Below are 26487 nucleotides of genomic sequence, written 5' to 3'. Positions count from 1 at the left end.
TGACGAAAAGAATTGAGGCAATTACCTTGACAATTGAGACAAAACCATCCAGAGGATATTGTCCAGTTTAGTTAGCTGGATAATGGGTAAGATGCCTGAAATTGATGGTGTTTATTCAGGAGGTACAGAGCTACTCAAAATGGAAGAGAAACTTTTTTTTTCCCCCCAGGCTGTGGCAACCTCTTGGATTGTTTTCGTTTGATAACTAGTTATTTAAAATATGAATGAGAAATGAAACAGTGGCTGCTTGACTTTGGAAAATCATCTAGAATTTTAGACAGTTGAATCACTGTTCATTAATTTGGGAAGGTAAAAGATTCCATTTAAGGCAGAATAAGGTAAATTCCATACATGTATACAATAAATACCCTGGAGTCTCAGGTGTGGAAGAGTACAACCAGTTATAGGAAACCAGGAAAGTCTTTTTGGAAGAGGTAATCTTTTTCTTTTTAAATTTTTTAAATATTTATTTATTTTTGAGAGAGAAAGAGAGAATGAGTGGGGGCAGGGGGGGAGGGGGAGGAGCAGATTGAGACGCAGACACATAATCCAAAGCAGGCTCCAGGCTTGATCCCATGGACCATGAGATCATGACCTGAGCCCAAGTGGGATGCCTAACCAACTGAGCCACCCAGGCACACTGGAAGAGGTCATCTTAAAGATCAAATTTCTAAGTCTCAAATATAGCTAGGACTGGTGAGTGGAAAGAGGTAGCATGTGATTTATGGAGGAATAAGCAAGCTATCACTAGGCAGCCCTAGTGAAAACAGATATAAAGCAATAAGGTTGAAAAGTACATTTTATGTGTTATTGTGCTTCTTTGTGGATCAGAGAATAGTGTAGTTGGATAGAAAAATACTGGAAACTAAGACCAGAAACTATAATAATAATCATTACAAATGAATAAAGATGTGCTGAGGTTTAAGTACATAGTAGGTCCTAAAATATTTCTCAGTCTGAAAACATAGCCATTGCTAATGTCTCAGATTTTATGGCTCTGGTGAAGTTCATTTATTGTCAACGAATTTACCGTGGTATGTAACATTTCCATTAATTCTTGCAGTGGAAAAAAGAGTTTTGTCATTATTATTGTGCTTTGTTTTTGTTTTTAATTGTTCTTAGATGGGAGACATAAACTTTTTGCCATGCCCTTCTCACTCCTAAAAATATAGACATGAGCATGACAAATGGGGATAAGAGCAATTGATAGGTAAAGACAGACTTACGTTGGCAAGACTATTTCTTCACTTTGGAAGCTGATGGGGCACAAAAGCGGTTTGGTTGGTTTTATACATAGTAGTGCTAGGAAAGTAAGGGATTAACTTTCATTTTAGATCCTTGTCTACTTAATTGCTTCCCTATTTGCCTGATGGATATTAGCATTTTTTTTTCAGAAGAAATTTTTTCCTTAATAAAACGAGTGAAAATAATCACCTTAATGGAAGCAGACTTAAAATTTGAAAATCACTTAACTATAGCAGTAATTTGCATGGGCTTAGCATTACTCTTTTCGTGCTTATTTTTTTTACTTAAATGTTGATGTATTTTTAAGATTTCATTACTGTTCAGGTTTAAAGTAGAGTTATATTGTAAAGTTAATGAAATATAACACATCTTATTTGGTAATTGAGGACTTATTTTTTAAGTACAGAGAATGCTCTTTCTTGTAGACTGTAATTATAGGTACGTTCATTGTGTCAAATTATGCATGCATTATTAGACTTTCAAACCCCATAATAAATTATGTGTATAACTGTTCTGGGGCTTTTGCTTAGTGGCACAAATATTTATATAACCAAAATCTAAGTTATATTTATAATAAAAATTTTCTGAAATCTCTGCATTTTTTAGTATCTAACTTCTTTTAATGGTAGGAAACAGAATATTTTAATAGCCAAAATGGGATGGAATACCATTCCTAAATATTTTTAAATTCACAATTAAACATTTATGTTCATTTCCTTAGTCTTGTAAAATAGGTCTATAACGTAAAACCAGTTTTAATGCTAACCAAATATGAAAGTATTATAGCACTTCATATAATACATGAGTTAAGAATTGTGGGTTTTGAATAATTTTGTTCTACAGATTATAATTTTATTTCCTTAATTCGCAAAGCTTTAGAATTTTACAAAATGTAATTCTTTAATATGGAGAAGAATCTACTGGATTAGTAATACAAGTAAAGGACTAAGAACTAAACCTGAATAGTATATATTATTATTGTGGTACGTATATTGTACACTTGTTTTTTGTATATTTTAAAAGTAGATTTATTCCCTTGTCAGTTTTCCCAGAATTATTGGCATTTTATTTATCTTGTTTTTGTTTTCTTTTTTTTAATGATTCATCTAATGGTAAGAAATTATATATCTATATTTTTTTACCAAAAAATTTATATATACAACTTGTATTTAAGCATTTGATTGCATTACATATATCTTGCCACTTAGATAAGCATACTAAAGAATTGAATTGTTAAAAATAGGAGATGGATAGATTAGGTTTAACACCTTGCTTGCCAAAGTATCATTTTGTTAATACCCAAACCAGATATCGTAGAATATCATTTCATTGAAAAATGAGTTAGTGTACTATGTTCATCTCTTTCTGCATTTGAATTGTGATTGAATGGGGAAATAAATGTTCCCCTGATGCTAACATGTATTTCCAGAGAAAGCTGAGAGACAAAGCTAATATACCTGAAAAAAATTCTTAAATGATTTTAAGATTATTAAAGATCTTTATACAAAATAGCACTCATTTACACTCTTGACCACTACACTCTGTTAAAGCATAATAATTTTCATGATTAGCTATGACAAAGATAGGGAAAGGATATATTATTGTTATAAGAGGGAATCGAAAATCAACAATTCTGTGTTACGTGTAGGCATCAGAGTACTGATCAATAATTTTGGATCTTTTGTAGCTTTTTCCCTAAAAACTAACTTGAAAGACATCTATAGGTCTCTTGGTTGTGTATATATATATATATATATATATATATATATATAGTTGTGTATAGATAGGTAGGTAGATAGATAGATAGTATAGATCTCTTGGGTTGGTATAAAGCAAGAATCCAACAATCATTTTTTTTTCCATTAGAGTCTACATTTCCAGTAAATTAAAACTGAAAGACTGAAAACATCAGCTTATAACCATCTGACTTTCCCCCCTCCCTAAGTACTATATTTAAGTTTGAAGAATTCAGATATTTTGTTAAGAAATTGAAAAGATGCTTAAAATTCAATTATTATTTGGTTTAAAATTTAAAAATTAACTTGCTGAGAAATTTGAAAGTGATTCGTAAGTGTGGAAATAATGAAAAAAATAATGACCACAATTTAATTGAGCACTTCATATATGACAGATGCTTTCCTAAGTGCTTTCTATGTATTTTAATTTAAATTTTATTTAATCCCTCAATATTTATGTTCTATAAATGAGGAAATAAATGTATAGACAGGTAACCCAGATTATGCATTTAAAGTATGGAATGAATACTTTATGAATGTGAATACTAATATGAATTAATACTAATATGAATACAAATTATGAATATGAATATGAATTTTAGGAGTCTTAAGAAAATTATACAAAGGAAAAGCTTTATTTCTTATATATCTCAAGAAAGCTTATTTCTTAAAAGTAATTTTTAGAAACAAACTTATTTTTAGAGTTTAATGTTTCATATTGTTTGAGAAATTGTTTTATGAAACTAGTTATGGAGAACCACATAATCCATAGTTACTAATCCATGTGCTTGGCCCGCATTATAACCATCTACAGATCTGTAAAAGCAGCAGCAAACCTAAAAGCACAAGGCACATTAGAAGCTACCTAGGTAGGTACTTTGACGAGGATCAAATTCGGCATGCCCAAGATTATGAAAAACATGTTAAGACATGTTTAGTCTTCCTAATGCGTGTCTTTTTCTTAAGATTTGGAATTTAGAGAGCCAGTAAATGCATACCTTTTTTCCTTGGCCAACTCAAGATCTCATTGAGACCTAAACCCAGGCCTCTGAAAGATGGAGATAAAATATTAGCTTTTACTGATAAAAATTAAATTAGAGGGATATTTCGATATGTGGCCACATTCACCTTTTTACTACTCTACTCTTGCAAATAGGCTAACCTTTTGGGGCATAGATAATGCTGAGTGATAGTTGGCCTATCACACAGGGGCCTATCCTTGTAATGTACAGCACATAGGAACTGAAAAAGTGTGTTCACTACAGGCAGTGAAGAGACAGAAACTAGAAGGAACTGAGCACTATGAAGTTAACTCTTTACTCCAAAGTTGCCATGTGGCCATACAGACAAGTTTTTCCTGCATTCTCAGAAAGAGTGAGTGATGTTGTAGAGAGGGGCTAGGAGTATAAGCTTTAAAGGAAATTCCTCATTAAAAACACAAAGCCTGGTGACAGGCTTCCTTCTAACAATATTTTATTATTTTAGTAATAATTATAGTTTGATAATTTTAATTATTTTATTTACAGCCATTTGTAAAAGTTATAGATTTTTCATAGTTCAGAGCAGCCATTTTGGGTGGCAGTAACATTAGGAATAAGAAAGCTAAAACGTAAAGGTCAAGGAGCCAGCTGCCTTCTAATTGCTGTCCTCATATCTGCAGACTGTCAGAGAACAGAGAACAAGGAACACTCATTTTGCATAAAGATTTTCTACTTCCCTTGACATTTCCAACAAGTCAGTAGCATGGCCAAATGAAACCTGAAATAATGGATGGGAAAAGTTAGGTGGGAGGACTATCCAGTGCAAGAGTTCCAGCTCAGCCTAATTAAGATTCAAAAATCAGATGGAAAAGATGAAGGCAAAGAAGAACAAAAATTACAAGGAAATCGTGATAATTGTTGAAAATGAATGAAAATGGTGACTTCCGTTGTCTCTGATTTCTAACAAGACTGCAGGGACTTGCAGCAAAATGTTTTGGAATTTCTAACACGTAAAAAGATTATTAGGTCAAAAAAAAATAATTCACATGAAATTTGAAAATCATTTTATATAATGTTCACAGTATCTACCAGTTTTCAGAAAACTAAATTAAATGCTTCAGATTACAATCCAGTAACACAGGAAGGATATCTTATATTCTCCTTGTTCTGTTGGTTAATGAAATCTTGAACTCACAGTAAATAGTCAATAAATGCTAATTGATTATGGATAAGTTGTAGGCTGTAAGAAGCATAGATAATTTTTAAAATTAGGGTTTTTTTTTAAATATTTATTTTTGAGGGAGCGTGAGTGGGGGAGGCCCAGAGAGAGAGGGGGACAGAAGATCCGAAGCAGGCTCTGTGATGACAGCAGCCAGCCAGATGTGGGGTTCTTGAACTCATGAACTGTGAGATCATGACCTGAGCCGAAGTCAGACACTCAACTGACTGAGCCACCCAGGTGCTCCTAAAATTATTTTTTAAATATTCAAAGCTATAGTCAAGTTTTTACTGTCTTTACCAATGAAGGGGAAGCAATGTAATAAATAGGAAGTACTTTTTAAAAACAATTTTTAGTTATTCATCCACATGTTATATAACTGCTTGAAACTGATCTGATTTCCAAGTTAAAGGTTGTCATAGGATAATAATAAAATAATTTTGCATACATGGCAATGCAGGTAAATTGAAAACACAGGTTCTCAAATATTTACTAGGTGGCAGTGAAGAATGACACTGGAATTCAGCATTTTTCACAATGCATGTATAACATGGTATATATCCAAACAGAAAGTCTTTTTGGCCCTAAAGTCCAGTGACTATGACTCTAAATGCTATGATTTATACAATAGATTAAATACTTTCTCTTATTAAAACTGCCATAGAAAACAAATACATATGATAATAAATTGAAAAAAGTGTTTAAGTTGTTAATATTTTATTTTACTCTTAATCATAAGGAATACAAAATTTAATACTACAATCAAAGTTATTTATGCAAGAAATGCTTTTGTTATTTCAATAGCAGTAATTGGGGTAAATGTAAAAAGAACCTTTTGTTTCTGATTCCATAAAAAGAATTTCTCAAACAGCACAAAGTATAAAATAATGCATCTGTGTTCGTTAGTTTTTTTTTTTTTTATCCTAATTCAGATGGTGGTGGGGGGAAGCCATAAGACCTCAGTGATGTACATCAATAAGTATTTAATGCTTGGGCATCTGAGCTCATCATCTAGGCAAGTCTACTGTTTGTAGCTAGATGTTGGTTCTTCTAGTCTTGACTATACTTTTATGTGTGGGGGCAGCTGGTAGAAAGTGAAAATCTGGACATCTTAGTTCCACTCCATGTTTCTCTCATCCCCTATTAGGCTCGGAAAGGTACATTCTTGTCATGATGATGATAGAGGGCAGAAGAGATAGCAAGCCTAATCTTACAGATACTCTTCAAACCTTTCCAAGTGTGCCACATTTACTAACATGTCATTGGTTACTCCCAGTCACATGGGCAGGTCTACAGTCACAGTTGGAAGAGATACTGCAAAGTTACACTGCCAAGGGACTGAACACAGGAATGAATTGTAGATACAATAGCAGTGATCTTAAAAGCTGATGTTTATCTGTGTTCTACAAAAGTAAATATTTCATGGAGTGCCTGGGTGGCTCAGTGGGTTAAATCTCTGACTCTTAATTTGGCTCAGGTCATGATCTCATGCTTGGTAGGATGAGGCCTGTATGGGGCTCCATGCTCTCAGCTTGGGATTCTCTCTCTCCCTCTCTCTTTCCCTCTCTCTCTCCTCAAAATGAATAAATAATACTTAAAAAAAAAAACTAAACACATTTCAGAAGAGAAATAAATGTAAAATTTGAATGAAACTATTACTGTAAAGTTGCAACTATGTGAAAAGATCCAGTTTATTCTTACAGATACTTTTACTTTTATCAATGTTGCTAAAAAAAAGTAAAAGAAAGAAAAAAAACTAGTTTTAAGAGTAACTCCTAACTATATATATGTGCATGTGTGCGTGTATATACACACATACACACACGCACATACATTTATGTATGTATGTATGTATGTAAGTATGTTGGAGCCATATATTTTCATCATGAGAATAACCAAAGGTTATTTGGGGATAATAAAAAGCTACTTACTGTAAAACATAGTCATTAGTCAGATGATTTATGTGAGGTAAATTAATGTCTTAATCATTTTTCACAAGTGAAAATATATCAACTATCATAAATATAAAAAAAAAACTGTCGTGGTTCTTAAAAAGGTTGAAAGCTATTTAAAAAAATTAATTTCATATATATTTGTTAGGAAAAGAGAGCTTATCAACAATCAAATATTTTTCCAATCTGATAAAACCAATTGAAAACTGTGAGAAGAAAAGATTTAGTGTGTGTATATATATATTTTTTATGTTCTATATTTATATTTTTTATATTTATATTTATATATTTTTATATTTATATTTATATAAATATATTTATTTATATTTATATAAATATATTTATTTATATTTATATAAATACATTTTTATATATTTATATTTTAGTGTGTATATATATATATTTATATATATATATAAAATATGGTACAATATAAAATAATATTATGTATCTATGTATATTGCCACTAAAATTACCTGCCAAAAAGGCCTAAAGAAAATTCTCTTAGAACAAGATGGACTTTAACATTTCATTGGGGAGGAAATTAAAGTATCTTGTTTTATATCCCTTTCTTTGCTTACTGTTTTTCTGATTTAATTACAGTGTTCTTGTGTGATTCAAGACTGATAAAAATCTCAAGAAAATCAGTCATGGCAAAAAGCTCTGTTCCTTCTGGAATTTTGATTAATTTGACACGAAATAATATACTTATAAAATATTAATGGTTTTGTTTTCATTGGAAACAACTGATCTAAATCAGTGAGACCCCTTTATATTAAATTTAAAATATTAGAAACTATAATTTCATATTCCACGAAACAGACCAATAATGTTCTGAATTAAATTTAATTTCCTTTGTTACTTTAAGACTGTGTCATTTTCCTATTGCTGCTATAACACATTACCACAAATTTAGTGACTTAAACCAACATACATTTCTTATCTCATGGTTCTGTAGATAGGAGTCTGGGCAGGCTGACTGGGTCCTCTGCCTGGCATCTCACTGGGCTAAAATCTAAGCATCTTAGTAAGACCGTCTTCGCTCTGAGGTGGAATCTGCTTCCAGCCTCATTCAGATAGTGGACAAAATTCAGTTCTAGATACTTGTAGGACTGAGGTTCCTTTTTCCTTGCTGGCTGCCAGGGTAAGAACAATTCTCATCTTCTAGAGGTCGTCCACATTCTGTGATCCATTTTCCCCTTCCTTCAACTTCAAAGCAGATAAGGTGGATCAAATCTCATGCTTTGAATATCTCTGACTTACATATCTGTCTCTTTTTTTTTTTTTTTTTTTTTTAATGACTGCTGTAATTAGATTAGACCCACCCTCCAGGGTACTTTTCTTACTTTAAGCATATTCCCAGACTTCAAGGATTTGGACATTGTTGGTTCATAACCTCCTTGAGGGCTTTCTGTATGTCATCTGAAATCAACTCCCGTACTCAAGAGTTCAGGAAGAGATTGAAGAAAGAGGCAACCCCCTCCCGGTTGGTAGTTGTTTTAATAATCAAGGAAACTTAACATACAAGCCTTGTCTTCAGTGGTGGCAATACGAATAGATCCCTGAGCCCACCTGCCAAATCTTAAAAGTTTATATAGAGGACTTAACTGAGTTCAGTCATGTATATCATGCAGATATTCTCCACACCACATCACTGTCTCAAGGCCATGTCCTTGGAGCAGCTTCTGGTAACAGGAAAGACAAACAGAACCCACATTCCAAGGACAGGAGAGGGAGTGAGGAGGCTATGACTGCCCGAGTTCAGCTCACGGGTCAACCAACTCTCATGTCTTTTGAATGACCTCCCCTTTCAGACATGGACATCTTTAGGAGATAATTCTGTTTACAAGAACTCACTAAATATCTACTATGTGAGAAAGAGCTGCCAAAACTATTTAAAATAAGAATTGGAATAGTTAATTTTATTGAACACTAGGAGCTGCACTAAGCACTATTTATGAATTATTTCATCTAATCTCCTATATGAGCTAAAGGCACTTATTATTCCTATTTTAAGGAACAGGAAACCAAGGCTTAGGTATCCTCCAAGTGCTAAGTTGAGTAACACAGACCACAACCTTTAGAGTAACTGCTATGTAGAGCTCCATTGCTTAAACTATTGCTGTGATTGTCTTAACCAAAAAAGAAAATTATCATAACATATGAAATTCCTTCTATTTCTGTCAAACTAATAACATGCTATAACAAAATAATTTCCTTTTGCCAAAATGTTCTAGAATAATAATGATTATTTTTTAATTTTTTAAATGTTTATTTATTTTTGAGAGAGAAAGAGAGAGAGCGCAAGAGAGTCAGAGTGCGAGCAGGGGAGGAGCAGAGAGAGAGGGAGTCACAGAATCTGAAGCAGGGACCAGGCTCCAAGCTGTCAGTGCAAAGCCCAACGTGGGGCTGGAACCCACAAACAGTGAGATCGTGACCTGAGCCGAAGTCAGACATTAAACCAAATGAGCCACACACGTGCCCCAAATAAGAATGATTGTTATTAACACATTTGCAACTTTGTGTTTAGAACTGCCAGTGCATAACTTGACCTAAAATAAAGTATTTCTCATGATTATCTGCCCACATCATTCTTTTCTACCCTTCGGTTTGAAATCTGCTTTATTGCATTAGCAATATTGATAAAGATGTGGGGGAGGGGCATGGAAGCAGCTGATCTGTGTAGAAGAGGATGGAAATATATATAATAAGTGAAGTCATTAAATCAGGTGAAATTTTACAGGTCACTGAAAACTTAGATTGAGAAAAGATAAAGCAGAGTGCTCAAGCACACAAAACCTTAGCCTCAGCATTCTTATACCTACATGATTGAGGTAAAGTGGAAAACAACACACAGGAGAAGGCTTGAACAAGAAGGATTAAGGGCTTGATAAACACTGCAGCAAACACGTACCACCTCTCCTGGTTGCTCTTATAGTGAGATTCTTTTCCTTGCTAAGGATTACATAAATAAACAAAATGTTCAAATGTCAGTTGTATATTCACACCCACATGCCTGCACATGTATGTGCACACACACACACACACACAATGCAAAAAGTAACTGAAGGCAGAGCCATATGGTATAGGGAAGCTTTGAAAAATTTTAAGAGGGTCTCTGCTGCAGATGTTAAATATGCATAAGGAAAGTAATTTGAGTTATTTATAAAAGGAGGTTCAATTAAGCTGTATCCTTCAGATAATTGGGAATGGTACATACCTTTATTTCTCCCACGAATTGGTAGAAGTAAAAATAGATAATATATCATGGAATTGAATATGAAGTTGTTCCTGTTCTTTTATTTATATATATATTATATATATATTTGTATATATTATATATATATTTGTATATATTATATATATATTTGTATATATTATATATATATTTATATATATTATATATATTTATATATTATATATATTTATATATATTATATATATTTATATATATTATATATATTTATATATAATATGATATAATATGTAAATTGTATATAATGTATAATTATTTATATATAATATATAATATAATATGTAAATTATATACACACACACACACATATATATATAATTTTATAGAGAGAAAGCAGGAGAGAGGACAGAGGGAGAGAGAGAGAGAGAGAGAGAGAATCCCAAGCAGGCTCCATGCTCAGTGTGGAGCTCCACACAGGGCTTGATCCCACAACCCTGGGATCATGACCTGAAATCAAGAGTCTGATGCTTAACCGACTGAGCCACCCAGGAGCCCCCAGTTGCTCCTGTTCTGACTGTAATATTGGTCTGAGTGTAAACAGAAACTCCAGTGCTTACCTGAGATTCTAGCAGGTTGCTGCTTGGATTGCTCTCTGTCCCCTTTTCTTACCCAAAGTGGGTAGGTAGGAAAAGAACAACTAGCCAATATACCTGTCTTTATTTCTGTCTCTCTCACATGGAGAGGAAGGAAGATGTCAGTAGCATTTACAACCTAGAGGCGAATTCATATGAATAAAAGATAAAACAGCACCCTACTGCATGGCAAATTACCAAGACACATTTCCTGTCGGTTTCTTGCTTTTCTAAATCTGTCATTGTTTGGACCTGTAGGGTTTAAGTCCTACCGTCTTAGGTGTTTACCAGTTCTCACTTTGGCCCAGTTGGCCACCTAATTCCACCCCGTGAACTTAATTTTTCATTGTATTCATCAATTCTGGTCACCAACCCTGAACTTAATTTGTGATTTTTAAATAGCTTTACTGAGATTTTTTGTAGCTGAGTTTTACTCCTGTCCCTTCTTCCTCCCACATTCACTGGGAAGATCAGGGGCTCACTCATGGCAGCTCCAGCTTCCCCTTGAACATCCTTAGTTACATACAGTGAGTGCCACACTAGGAAATTAGTGCCATTTCTTGTCCCCGTCAGTCCTGCTGCATGGACTCTGACACAAATGGGCCAGGGTGATATAAACACAGTCTTAAGATACTTTTTAGTATAGAAATTGATATTCAGAATGATCTCTATAATTTATGATAATTTCAACATGTTCCTTAAATTCCAAAACATATTTGTAAAAAAGTGCTAAACTTTACTATTTCTCAAAAATAAAACAATCAAAAATATTTAATTTTGGCTTTCTAATTTATTTATCAAATATGTACCAAAAATAGAGCTGGTAGTGAAACATCATTACAACCCTCACATTGGCTTGGTGGTTTCTAATAAATTGGGCCACATTCAGAACAGAATTCTGTACTATAGCATGTAAATTTACCTTAATTCCATATCTTAAGTAGTAATATTCCCAATTATTCCTAGATTATATATCTCAGTCGTATTTTTAAATATTCTCCTGGAAAAGAGATTTCATGATAGAGCTCTTACTGTGGGGCTGTTTGACTTTAGCTTAAAAAAGCATCTATTCTATGTCACTATTATACTAAGATGTGGAATGGAAAATTTTTATATTCATAGCTACAAAGGGTTCTTGTAAATTGCTGAAACATGAAATAACCAAATAAACTTTATTATTGAAATGGGTTTCTTAAGAACATAAATGTGTAATGTAACTTTCAAACCTGTTAAACCATAAAGAACTACAGTGATTTCATAACATGAAGCACAGTGTGTATAAAACTATGTAGCATAAAATGTTCAGGTGCTAAAGTAACAGGAAGGTTCCAGGAGATATTTTCATAAATCTGAAAACAGTTAAACTGTTTTGATGATCTTCCTCCTTCCATTTACCTGAATAGCACGTCCTGGCTTCCTTTGTCTTTGGAGTTTATACATTTAATTTAGTTGAGTCTGTATTTTGAAATGGTCTTTCATATAGTAGAAACTTCAGCAAGCTCTAGAGAAAATTGAATGATATTATTCAGATTAGGAGTATCCTTTTCTAAGTTTTGTTTTATTTGGTAAATAAAACAAGAATAAAGTGAAGGAGACAGAATAAATGATATCACATTTTTATGTGAGGATGACTTTTGTTCAGGGCCACTGGTCCCCAGGTCTTAAGAATTTTCATTTCAAAGACAATTGGGAAATGGCATCATTTATGCATTCGCGAGAGTGGGAGCTTCCCCACCCTGTGAAACAGAGACATCCAGTTGTGTAGATGAGGCCACAGTACATTTTGAAAAATTATTAGCATATTTGCATATATGTTGACTTTTCATAAGTGACTTTGAGTTGATTGTTAATGAAAAATCTTTACCTTTGCATGTGTATTTGGAGATTTTTGTCATATTAAAATACAAATCTATAAATCTCAATGGAGTGTTTATATTAGTATATAGACATTAGTATAACAAAATTAAGATTTCTCTTATTTATAAGTATGGAGTTGGTTTAATTTATTTAGGACTTTACTTGAAATTTATTTAACTTGAAAACTCTTTGTAGAAAACTTTTTACATCTGAAATTAAAGAAAACTTATTTTAAAAATACACATTTGTGCTATGCAATTCAAAGAAAACAAAGATTTTGGGAAAGTTGTAGGGAACTGCTTCTTTGCATGAAGTGAGAAAAGCCAAATAATTTATATCTCGTTAAAAAGGATTTGGTTTAGTTTATCAACTGCTTATATGGATGAATGTTAAGATGTTACATAAGTTGTGTGTAAATTTGTTCTTTTTATATTTGGCCTTTTGAGTATCTACTGTGTAATCTAAGTCACTGCTTAAGGCCTTTCCCCACTGATGACCCAGAACACACATCCAGTCTTCCTTGCCTCACCTGTTGATGGTTGGATTAGCATTACCAGCCAGATATCAGGACAAAGAAAAAACTATTTACTCCAAATTTACTGTAAATATAATGTATATACAATGTTTTCAAGAACATCAAACAAAAAATTAAAATAAAAAGGAGAGGTTAGCCTTTCTGACTACCATTCAGGGCATTATTAATAAGTCTGTAAACTGTGACAATGCCCACCTATTTAGTAAAAATAAAAGGAAGTGCTACTTTCCAGATCTTGACAATATAAATCCTACTTAGCTTTGAATAAAATCTGTAGTATCACAATTTTTAAATTTAAAGTGACAGAAAAGTATTAATATTTAATACTTCACATTTCCTTCATTGAATTCTAAAAATGAATGTGACCTGGTACCTTATTTTGACAGATTTCTAATTATTTTGTTTTGTGCATACATATGTTTTATTAGTTTTATTCCATTTTACTTTGGCACTTTTTAAAGTACACTTAATTTATTTAATATTTTTTATTGGTGAGAACAACTTTGAGTTGACACTTCCTAAAGACAATGATGAAAATCTTAGTAAGCTAAAGTGACATCTGTCATAGTAATGAGAAGCTGTATGTTAAATGGATTTACAGCCATTATTCTTAGGTTACTGCTGTACAGCTCTAGCTAAATGTCCTGGTTTCCTCTCTTGCTCTGCACTTTCTCATTTTCCATGTAGCAGCTAGAGATCTTTTAAATACTTACCAATTATATACCATTCTCCTACTTAAATGATCTTGTGATAAATTTCGGTCTTCTTTTCTCAACCTATGATGCCCTACATGATCTGGTCTTTGTCTTTCTACGGTTCCTCATCCATCCTCAACACAGCCCTCCTTGCCTGCTCCAGCAGTCCCCCTGGTCTTCTTTCCCTTGAATACACCAATTTCTTTCAGCCATTGTGCTTTTACATGCGCAGTCACCTGTACCTGAAATCACCTGCCCCTATATCATCCTAAAGATGCTTCTTCTTGCCATTCTGATGTTAGCTAGCATGTCATATCTTCAAGGAGGACTCCCCTAACCACTTCATCAAAAATAACACACCCCCTCAATCATTGCCACATCACTTTGTGTTTTTCTTATACTTGAATCATTTTGTTCAGTTATTGTATTGCTGCTATTTGTTTCCCTCCATTCATATGTAAACGAGTGAAATGATGAGGGTGATGCCCCTGTCTGTTTTGCATACTGCATCATAGGCTCATGATACATATTTGTTGAAATAATGAAAAAAGTCGCATGTTAGAGTGCTTTGTAAATCTCGATGCATATCCAATTATAAGATGCAATTATTAGCTAAGCAAGGAGACAAGTCTTTTATATATACTTGTCTGGGTAAGCTGGATAAAAACATATGTTATGTGTGAGGGTGTGCTGTCACTAAGGATAAGTAGCTAAGTGGTCACCTAAAGTTTATGGGGCACACATTTTGATATTGATTCATTTTCAAACTACTGTGCATCTTCTGTGTTGGAAATAATTAGAGCCTGTGAACTGAAGTGAAGGAAACATTTACAATGCTGAATAACCCAAAGTGAAGACAGGGGTATCTAATTAGTCTTTCTTGTGACAATCTTTTTTTTTGGATTAGTATTCTTCTCTTTGAAAAGTCTAACAGCGGTGCTTATGTCACTGACTCTACTGATAATTAATAGTGTTCGCCATACACCTACACATATTCCTTCCAAAATATTCTTGTGTAATGCCACTACCTGAAAGAACAATTTCAATTAGAGAGGAGAGCTTTTGAAGTATATATCATGTGGTCTATTATAAGGAATATGTCCTTTTGTAAAATAAAAATCTCTCATAGAACATAATAGTTTATGTAACTTGCCTGGGGTATTGTTTAACAAAACATTTTATGGATGCCTCATCAGGACATGACTTGATAAAGAAGCAGAACTAGCATTCATCCACATTTTCTTTTTTTAAATCCCTAAGATGTTTTCCTGTACTATTTCCACCCTAGTCGCAAGCTTATTAACTTGGGAATGAGATGACAGGGCCTTTGTCTTTGAATCTTGTAATTATAATTAATAGTAAGTTAAAGGGAAGCAGAAAGCTTATATTCAAAGTTTAAAGTAAAATGACTTTGTGGCACTTAGGGCAGGTGCCAGGAAGATATTCAGTAAGAGCTCATTATTCTTATTAATTAGAACTTCAGGAAGACATCTTTGAGAAGCAAAGTCATTTTATGGTTACAAGAGGGACACCTCTATTTGTGGACCGAACTTGGGGAGAGGAACTGTGCTGTTCTCATCTCAGCAGGTCTATGACCTAGCAGAGGTTTTGCTCAATGGTCCACAACTACTTTGTCCCAGTTGTATACATGACGACAGGAATAGGAGGCAGTGTATACATACTGTCCACTGTTTCCCTCAATGCATTTCTTAAAATCATATCATAAAATAAACAACCACAGAACTTCTTTAGGTTTACCTGTGAAAGTATTATGTTTGGGACCTGCCTTTTTACCAGACGATTCGACATCAAATAAAGCCCAGCAGTGACCGATGTCTGTCAAACCACATGGAAACATCACTTATCTCTAAATATCTACAATTTGAAGTATTAAATTTACTACCCATGTTCTTTAAAAGAAGCATGTATCGTTTATAGAAGTTAACTACATGGAGGGCCAGGTTACGATGAAATTCAGTAGTGTTGAATAATATAATAGCTAACATTTATGGACAGCCAACTATGTTCAGATATTGTTTCAACCACTTTACGTATACCAGCTTCTTTTACCTCACAACACCTCTATGAATGAGTTTTATTTTTCCTTTTCACAAATATGGAAACTGAGGCTGAGAGGTTATACAAAGTAATTAGCTATTAAGTTGTAGGCCAATATTCAAGCTAGGCATGCTGGCCTCAGTGACTCTGTGCTGTGGTAACATTCACTGAGGTTTCATTACTTTTTTACCACTACTCTAAGTCCTGTACATGTATTTACTTATTTAATTCTCAAAAAAACCTCTGAGGTCTGTATCATATTCTTCCCATTTTTCAGATGAGGAAAAGGCTAGTGAAGTGATTTATCTAAAGATGCCTACCAAGTAAACACTGGAGTAAGAGTTCAGACTCACATCTTACTCTGGAGCCCACACTCTTAAATACTAGTCTACTCTATGCCATGGTTTCTGCTTCTGTTGTCATCAAAAAAGGAAAAGGCAGCTGAGGTTCTGAGCTCACTCTACTGAGAGACTTGGACTCTGGAGACATTCTGTTCATATGCATGTCCTCACTCTGTCACTTGCTGACTTCATGACCTTAAGCAGATCACTTAACCTGTATGTGCCCCAGTTCTACAATCTGCAAGATGGGTATAATAGTAGACCTAACTCACAGGGATATTATGACCATTAAGTGAGTTAATGTTTGTAATTTTGTAATCAGGAACCTACTCCTATAAAGTGTTCATTATTTCTCCTATTCTTCAACGTCCTGAAAAGACTGATTCAGAGATAAGCAAAATGATAAAAGTTGAGGCCTGAATATACTGGGGAAATTCTCAGTGAAATAAAAGTCTATGGAATCAACGCTTACTAAATATCCTTCTACGTTTTCCTTTACAGAGTGCTTATGGAAATAGGTGGATAAAAATTCAGTGCCCTCTGAAACCTTGAAGTACATACAAGGCTCATAAAATTAACACCAGAGAATAAGATCTTTCAGAAAGATCTTATTAAGTGCAACATACAATTAATCAGCACAGAAGCTTTATGCAGACAGGAAGTTGGAGAATGCTACTCACCTGGTTTTCCCTACAGCAGCAGAGCACTTTAGTTGTAAAGGGTGGGGTCCACTACAGCCTTTAAGACACTCAGAGGTCAAGGGGCACCTGGGTGGCTCAGTTAGTAAGCATGGAACGTTGGCTCAGGAAATGATCTCACAGTTCATGGGTTTAAGCCCTGCATCGAGCTCAGTGCTGACAGCTCAGAGCCTGGAGTCTGCTTCAGATTCTGTGTCTCCCTTTCTCTCTGCCCCTCTTCCACTTGCTTTCTAGCTTTCTCTCTCTCTCAAAACTAAAGAAACATAACAAAAAAAAGACACTGAGAGGTTAAGTGGTACCCAGCTCTGATATATACATTGATAATTCCTAGATGTGTTCTTTAATTCTATTAATAGGGACTAAATAACTTAAGCATTTGTGTGAAATAATAATATCTCCAATCTCTATAATGAGAATTTATCGATGTTTATAATATACACATATAAATAATAAACTATGAAAGACTGATACTAAGTAGAAGTAGCTAAAATCATGAGCTCCAAAGTGAGACTGTTGTGAGTTCAAAGTCAGCCTCCATCCATTACCACATGTGAACTTAAGCAATTTATATAATATCCCAATCTCTGTTTACTTAGTCACAAAATAACAAAACTAATTGTTAATAACTCAGATACTTGACAAGCATTTATTGAGTAGCTACTTTGTACCAGCCATTGTTGGGTTTGAGTATATAGCAAGTATACAGCAAATGGACAGACCTAAACCACTGCCCTCCTGAGCTTTCATTGAACTTGTAAGGATACAAAAACATACCATTTCTGGTGTATGTTCAATTTTCAAACAATGCTAGATATCATTGCTTTTAATTGACAATGAAGAGGAAGAGGAGGAAGATTTCAGATACCAGTGCCTCACTGCAGAGTTGACAATAACACTGAACTTAGGTACCTTGGGAAATATTTCTGGTCCATGGCCCTTAACTTGTGTTCCCAATCTTGATCTTCTCCCATATGGAGTGATCTGAATTGGGATTTGCTAATTTTCATAGGGGGTCTTTATCACTATGACCCAGTATTTGCTGGTATACTTATTCAGTGACTAATTCAATAACAAGTATTGATTGATTGGTTGTGATGAAAGCATTCTCTTCTGTATATGCTGGATATAGTTCTCTTCACTTAAAGACTCTTTCATGAATGAATTAAAATATATTCTTTAAATAATAAAATATTAGTTTCTTGACTGAAATTTGTCCAGAATGATTACAAGAAAACTCCTTTATAGATAGAGATATTAAAAAAAAAGAGTCCATGTTAGAAAAGAATTGCATGAACAAAGAAGCCTGAGAGTGTGATAACTAGGATAAGACCATGTGAAGTAGAAGTGGATGTTATAGATGGTTTGGAGGAGGCCCCAAATTAGAAGAGATCAGGAAGAGCCTGGAAAAAAACACTTTCAAGACTGATTAACTACCAATGAGTTTGTTTATATTTTTTCCTTAACTTCTACAAATAGCTCCCCTCACAAAAGTCATTTTGGAAACTTATCTTTCAAAGTCCGTAAAGACATCAATGATTTTAGTTATCTTACTTAAAGAGGGTAATTTATCATCTAGTCAAGTGTGCATGTGTCTGCCAGGAAAACTGTGAGCCAACATATATCATACTCAGTAGTTTCAAGGATTTGGTTTCCTTTCTTCTATGTGTTTGAATATAGAATTTATTTCAATCTGGCCTTTTTTTTTTTACCTCTCATCATATTTTTCTTCTAATTAAGTTCTATAAATGTATCCTCTACCCCATTTGAGCTGTAATAAATTCCTTTCCTGAGTTGGTCTTCTGAAAGTCACAAACTAACATTGTGATGAATTGCAAAATGGCTAATTTCCCTTTTGTGTTTATTTTGAGCAACAGAATGCTGGGGAAAAATAGGGTCTCACTAGAAAGAGGGTCCCGGTCATAGTGGCTACATGCCTGTAAGTTGATTATTTCCAACATTGACTGACCCCAGCAGATTTCCAAAACTATATAGATCTAATGTGAGAACATAATTTTCCAGCCTCAAATTCTGGGATTTTAATCGTATTACTGGAAGGGATCTATGATGAGGAATGTTTTGCTCTCATGTAAGCCCTGGAGTTAATGATGTAGGTGTGGACTGAGACCATGATGTCATTGGGAAAGCAATTTCCTAAAGTCTACATTGCAGAAGAGAGAAACATGACCATTCATAGAATGGACTGTGGGAGAAGTGAATGTGTAATTTTTATTTTTTAAAGTCGTTTTTTGGGGGCGCCTGGGTGGCGCAGTCGGTTAAGCGTCCGACTTCAGCCAGGTCACGATCTCGCGGTCCGTGAGTTCGAGCCCCGTGTCAGGCTCTGGGCTGATGGCTCAGAGCCTGGAGCCTGTTTCCGATTTTGTGTGTCTCCCTCTCTCTCTGCCCCTCCCCCGTTCATGTTCTGTCTCTCTCTGTCCCAAAAATAAATAAACGTTGAAAAAAAATTTTTTTTAAAAGTCGTTTTTTTGTTTTATTTCACTATATAGGCAAGTAAATGAATTATGTCTTTGATATGAGATGGCTATGTTGAAATTGAACGATTTGTTGGTAATATATTGGCTAAAATTTTAATAGGTGCTTAACATTGGGCACATTTGTTCCTATTACATTGTAAAGCATAGATGAAACTCTATATAAATAAGATTAAAACATTGCCATAGATAAAATATCAGGCATTAACCTTGTAGACTCTTGATTTTAGAATGGTTTAACTCCAATATTTAAATAGCCACAATGATCATAGCCCAGTTCAAATAATACTGCTTAATGTGTTAATCATTAATTTTACATACTTCTTTCTCATTTCCCTCTATGCCTTTATAGAGTGGGAATTGCCTTATGCATCCTGAATTCATTACCGTAATTTGTGTACTGTGCATTGACTGAAGCCAATTTAAGTGGCATATTAACACAGAATTTGAGCTTCTTTGCTTTGTGTAGATAGTGGGCCATGGAGTTAATGTTTCATTTATAGTATTTGTTATAGAGCTGTGATAATGTGGTTATGATTCATGATCTCTTCCTGGATAATGTCTGATTTAAGATACACTGTAGTCTGAAAAGATTCTTGATTTTCTATAATAAGCATGCCTACTGGTTCAAATATCCTAACGCCAAATTATCATTGGCATAACTTTTCCTCCATAAAAGAAAAATCAGAATTATTATGTTCAAGTCAGGATTAAGACAGGAACATCACCTAAACCAATCATCTTATTTTACAAACGAGGAATCTGAGATCCAGTGAAGTTTGTTAGGTTGATGGTGATCGTGAGAGCCATCACCAAGAGGTAGAACCTGGCTCTTTTGACTTCTGAAATAGTACTCTGTGAGCAGTCCTGTGGTCCTGCTTTGCTGAAATGCGATTGTTTGTTGTTGTTTATCTACTGTTGTTTTGTTTATTCAAAATGTGGAACAGTTTGCTGTTATCGCCTCATAACTCTCTTCTCTTATCTCTCCATGTGCAGCATCATCATGCACCCCTGCAAAGACATCCTAATCTCCTGTGGGGAGGACCGCCTCTGGAAGGTGGTGGGACTACCAAAAGGCAACGTGCTTCTCACAGGATTTGGCCACACTGACTGGCTTTCTGACTGTTGCTTCCATCCCAGGTCAGTGCACACAATTCCCTGAACCTGTCTACTCTCTCCAGGAATGCACTTGTTTACTCTGCTTCTATCACTCTCCTGTTTTTTTTTTCTTTTAACTACTTTATTTAAGTATGAATTACATACAAAAAAAATGTACAAAGTTAATGTAAGCATCTTGGTAAGTTCAAAGATAAATATACATCCTTGAAATCACCACCACAATCTATGCCATAAACATATCTATCATCTCCAAAAGTTTCCTCCTATCTGCACTATTATTTGTATTTATTATAAAATAATTCATGTAATGTATACCCTCTTTTTAAGTATATGGCACGATATTGTTAACTATAGCCTCTGCTGTAGGGTAGATATCTAGGACTTAGTCATCTCATATAAATGAAAGTTTATAGTCTGCTGCCTTTGTACTTTTCTCTCTGCAACCCGATACCTTCCACTGAATTTTGAGACATGTAGAGAAATACTCTTGGGCTTTCATTATATTGACTTTAGATTGATTGTTTTTGATATTTGGATCATGTAAAACTTAGTCCACATGCTGATGCACTTAACAAAAGTGGTAAGTTTCCCAGGACAAGCATTATTAATGCTTCTCGTACACACAAGCTCCGACAAGACACATGGATTTCTAGTCAAGAATGCACACCAGTGTTTACTTTGCTTCTGGTAATCTTTAGGTTTTCCTCTTAGAATTAAGTTATCTACCAAAAAGAATCAGAAGGCAATGATCAATTTCTTTGAAAATTTAATGACACTCAACATATTAAAGAGAAGAAAGCATCGAGCCCTATAATTTCTGAATTCACTGAATTTTGGCCCAGAGGCCAAGGGAACAGAGATAAAGATTTTGTTAAACACTTAGATTTGGTATTTCTAGTGGTAGAAAGCTCTGCCCACACTTGTTCCTGGGGCAACTCCTAGTCCCAGGCCTGACCATGTTCTCTTGTTCATCATTACACTTAACATTTGTAAACGCTGTTCCATCTGACCCTAACAATCTCTGGTCTAGGTACTCTTGGAGACTCATAGTTCTTGGTATAATTTCTACACCATTCCATTGGGAAATTTTGTTCTTAGGAGGACCTCTGTTCATTTATTTTCATGTTTTCACAAAATTCTCTCTTTTTTAAATTATCTTTGTCTTACCCTTCATATGAAAGCAAATAAAATTCGATTGAAATAAAAATAAACGAAATTGTTGAGAAATTTGTGAGTTAATGAGAAAAGTGAGCTGATTTAATTTTTGAGAATCTTCTCAAAGTGTAATTTATGTTTAATACTAAGTATTTGAACTTAATTTTGAAATATGTAGTGCCGTTCATATTTGATATACAGATAAACAGATCCATGCCACCCCTCACCTTTTAGGAATATAAAGCCCATCTTGCAAGCAGAGACAATACAATTAGAGGTATAGTCTATCACTTATGTAGCATGCTGGGCATGCTAATCAGATTTCCATAATGCCCTGTTACCATGACAACCAGTGACTCAGACATTTTCTCATTAGTGCTTGACCAGCACAAGGTCCTCTTAATAGATAGATGTTCCTGTTTTCCCACTCAATTACTGAAATTAAAGTGAGGTGAAATACATCATTATTCACTCATAATATGAATTTACATTCAGTACTTTCTTTGGCAGAATTGTAGTAAAATGTAGCTACACTGTTTGCTTTTTTTCTAGTGCATAGGATAAAAATAATAAGGAAAAAATACATTTCACCTTAAATGTTTTTTAAGTGAGAGACACTGAATAGCAACTGTTCTTTTTGTAGAATTAATGAAAAATAATAAATGTTTACCAGAAACAACAAGAAAAAAAAAACCTCTTTTATATTTAGGGTAGCGTTCAATTCATAAAGAGTTTATATTTAAAACCTCAAAACTTGGCACAAAAACAGACACATAGACCAATGCAATAGAATAGAAACCCCAGAACTAGACCCACAAACGTATGGCCAGCTCATCTTTGACAAAGCAGGAAAGAACATCCAATGGAAAAAAGACAGCCTCTTTAACAAATGGTGCTGGGAGAACTGGACAGCAACATGCAGAAGGTTGAAACTAGACCACTTTCTCACACCATTCACAAAAATAAACTCAAAATGGATAAAGGACCTAAATGTGAGACAGGAAACCATCAAAACCTTAGAGGAGAAAGCAGGAAAAGACCTCTCTGACCTCAGCCGTAGCAATCTCTTACTCGACACATCCCCAAAGGCAAGGGAATTAAAAGCAAAAGTGAATTACTGGGACCTTATGAAGATAAAAAGCTTCTGCACAGCAAAGGAAACAACCAACAAAACTAAAAGGCAACCAACGGAATGGGAAAAGATATTCGCAAATGACATATCGGACAAAGGGCTAGTATCTAAAATCTATAAAGAGCTCACCAACTCCACACCCGAAAAACAAATAACCCAGTGAAGAAATGGGTAGAAAACTTGAATAGACACTTCTCTAAAGAAGACATTCAGATGGCCAACAGGCACATGAAAAGATGTTCAGCGTCGCTCCTTATCAGGGAAATACAAATCAAAACCACACTCAGGTATCACCTCACGCCAGTCAGAGTGGCCAGAGTGAACAAATCAGGAGACTATAGATGCTGGAGAGGATGTGGAGAAACGGGAACCCTCTTGCACTGTTGGTGGGAATGCAAATTGGTGCAGCCGCTCTGGAAAGCAGTGTGGAGGTTCCTCAGAAAATTAAAAATAGACCTACCCTATGACCCAGCAATAGCACTGCTAGGAATTGACCCAAGGGATACAGGAGTACTGATGCATAGGGGCACTTGTACCCCAATGTTCATAGCAGCACTCTCAACAATAGCCAAATTATGGAAAGAGCCTAAATGTCCATCAACTGATGAATGGATAAAGAAATTGTGGTTTATATACACAATGGAATATTACGTGGCAATGAGAAAAAATGAAATATGGCCTTTTGTAGCAACGTGGATGGAACTGGAGAGTGTGATGCTAAGTGAAATAAGCCATACAGAGAAAGACAGATACCATATGGTTTCACTCTTATGTGGATCCTGAGAAATTTAACAGGAACCCATGGGGGAGGGGAAGGAAAAAAAAAAAAAGAGGTTAGAGTGGGAGAGAGCCAAAGCATAAGCGACTGTTAAAAACTGAGAACAAACTGAGGGTTGATGGGGGGTGGGAGGGAGGGGAGGGTGGGTGATGGGTATTGAGGAGGTCACCTTTTGGGATGAGCACTGGGTGTTGTATGGAAACCAATTTGGTCAATAAATTTCATATATATAAAAAAAAATAAAATAAATTTAAAAAAAAAGAATTAAAAAAAATAAAAATAAAAAAATAAAATAAAATAAATAAAAATAAAAAAATAATAAAACCTCAAAACTTTATAATGCTTAATGTATGCAAATCAACATTGAAGGTCATATGTATATATGTATATACATATATTATACATATATACAATGTTTATGTTTTAAAATTTGTTGAAATTTATACTTTCTGAAATTTAAATTTGTGATATTTTATTTTTATTTTTCCTTAGGTAACTGGCCAGTAAAAAAATAGTTTATTGTTGAATATAATATTTTTTTCTATTTCTCTATGTACTAATCTGCAATTAAAAAATTAAAATAAATTTTTTTTTAATTTTTTTTTTCAACGTTTATTTATTTTGGGGACAGAGAAAGACAGAGCATGAATGGGGGAGGGGCAGAGAGAGGGAGACACAGAATCGGAAACAGGCTCCAGGCTCTGAGCCATCAGCCCAGAGCCTGACGCAGGGCTCGAACTCACAGACCGCGAGATCGTGACCTGGCTGAAGTCGGACGCTTAACCGACTGCGCCACCCAGGCGCCCCTAAAAAATTAAAATAAATTTGAATCAAATATGATATGTAGTTATATCTTTCATTAATGAATGCAATTACAATCCTTCTCAGAGCCCATCTTTGTGATCAGCTTATTCTGTTTCCTTGGAAGAGGTTCAGAGTGGATAAACTACATACTGACATCTGTCTAATTCCCGTGCTCTTCACATAGAAAAAGAAACTTGTATATTTTCTTTATTTTATTTTTAATTGCGGTTGTTCCTAGTTGAGTACTTTCTGTAACTTCCAGCTGGATGTGTTCCTGATTACTATGAAATTAAATACACTGTCTCTTCTTCCACATTAACATAACCCAAATTTCTTTTGAGGGTCAATCTTACTTAATATGACAGTGGTATATCCTGACTTACCCAAATGAATCTTTGTTGTCCTATTTCCTTTGCCATAGCAGACCACTTCAGTGCATAAACAACAAATACAACAGGCAAAGTAATATTAATATCAAGCAAAGAAGGATTGACAGGTGAAAAATAGTGAAGATAACTTCTCACTTGAGGATTCAGATAATATGATGTGGAAATGCACAAAACAAAATATCTCATAAAAGAAGAAGACATTGACAAAACCATAATCATCAAAGTCAAAGACTTCAGAGTATCTCTGTCAGTTTTTAATCTGTCAAGTAAACAAAATTAACAATTGAATTAGAGGATTTAATAAAATAGTGTTTTTTAATGGTAAAGAGAAAATAAATTATTATTAAAAAGTAAATTATTATTAAATTATTTAAAAGTAAATAAATGAATATTGGGTCACAGAGGAACTCTAAACTGTCATTACCTAGTTGGTAAACTATCTCTACCACAATACTTATCAAATGTCTGAGATGTAACCAAAGCTGTATTCAGAGTAACATTCATAGATTTAAATGCTTTATTAAATGGTTTAATATACACATACACACACACACACACACACACACACACATACACACACACACTGAAAAAAAAGTGAATTATGTATTCAAATTAAAAAGTACAACTGGTCAACAAAATGTAGAAAAGAACAGAATGACTAAATGAAAAATATAAATTAAATTAGAATAAAAAGAGTAAATATGTTTTAATCTAAAAGCCTTTTTGAGAAAAAATAAAATAAGAAACTATTATAATAGAAGTAGATACCTCACAAAACTGCTGGAGAAATAAAAGTGGGGAAACAAATATAAGCTTTAGTGATTCAGAATGAGTTAAAGCCACAAAGACAAAAAAATATATACATGTTTGGAAATTTTTATAAAATAATAGATTGCTACAAAAATAAATATTACCAACACTGAATCAAGATTAAATAGAAACCCAGAAGAGATTAAAAACAGTAGAAAAAAAACAGTTTGGAAATTCTACTTTGCGTTACCATCTTGAGCAGTTTCATTAAAGGCTGAGTTTTAAAAACGATATTTTTAAAAAAATCATTTAATTTTTAAGTTCAATGAATTTTTTTAAAACAAGGAAAATTAGGAAATTTTATTCCTGGTTTTAAAAATATAGCAAAAGCCTGATTCTAAACCGAACAAATGTAGTTACCCCCACCATAACTATAGGCCCATTCTACAATCATAGATGCAAAACTTTTAAAAAGAAAGTAGAAAATGGAATTCAGTCAAATGTTTTTTCAAAAGCAGTATACAATTGTACTTGAAAAGTATGGAAAAAGTAAGTGATACAACTATGAGGACATTATAGTCTAAATTATCATAGTAGATAAATATTAAAGAATACTTTAAAATGGTTACATAAAAATCTACCATCTATACTTAATGTTTGAAAATATTGTTAAGTCCCATGCTTGAAATTGACGAGAATGAATTTTGAACAACTGAACAGATGGGAA

The 26487-nt window shown here is 34.0% G+C and overlaps 1 protein-coding gene across 2 annotated transcripts in view; it reads left to right on the top strand.

The window, feature by feature from the left end:
• SPAG16 (sperm associated antigen 16) overlaps nt 1–26487 on the top strand; it is a 1004778-nt gene that overhangs the window by 461277 nt on the left and 517014 nt on the right. For both annotated transcript variants that reach the window (XM_047872137.1, XM_047872136.1), the window contains exon 11: nt 20630–20773. In XM_047872137.1, the coding sequence (XP_047728093.1) occupies nt 20630–20773 (144 nt within the window). The remainder of the gene's footprint in view (nt 1–20629; nt 20774–26487) is intronic.

Source organism: Prionailurus viverrinus, chromosome C1 (assembly GCF_022837055.1).
Source record: "Prionailurus viverrinus isolate Anna chromosome C1, UM_Priviv_1.0, whole genome shotgun sequence".
In the NCBI taxonomy this organism is placed as follows: domain Eukaryota; kingdom Metazoa; phylum Chordata; class Mammalia; order Carnivora; family Felidae; genus Prionailurus; species Prionailurus viverrinus.
Note: the sequence above shows the minus strand (reverse complement) of the source record. Positions and strands in the feature narration are given on the sequence as shown.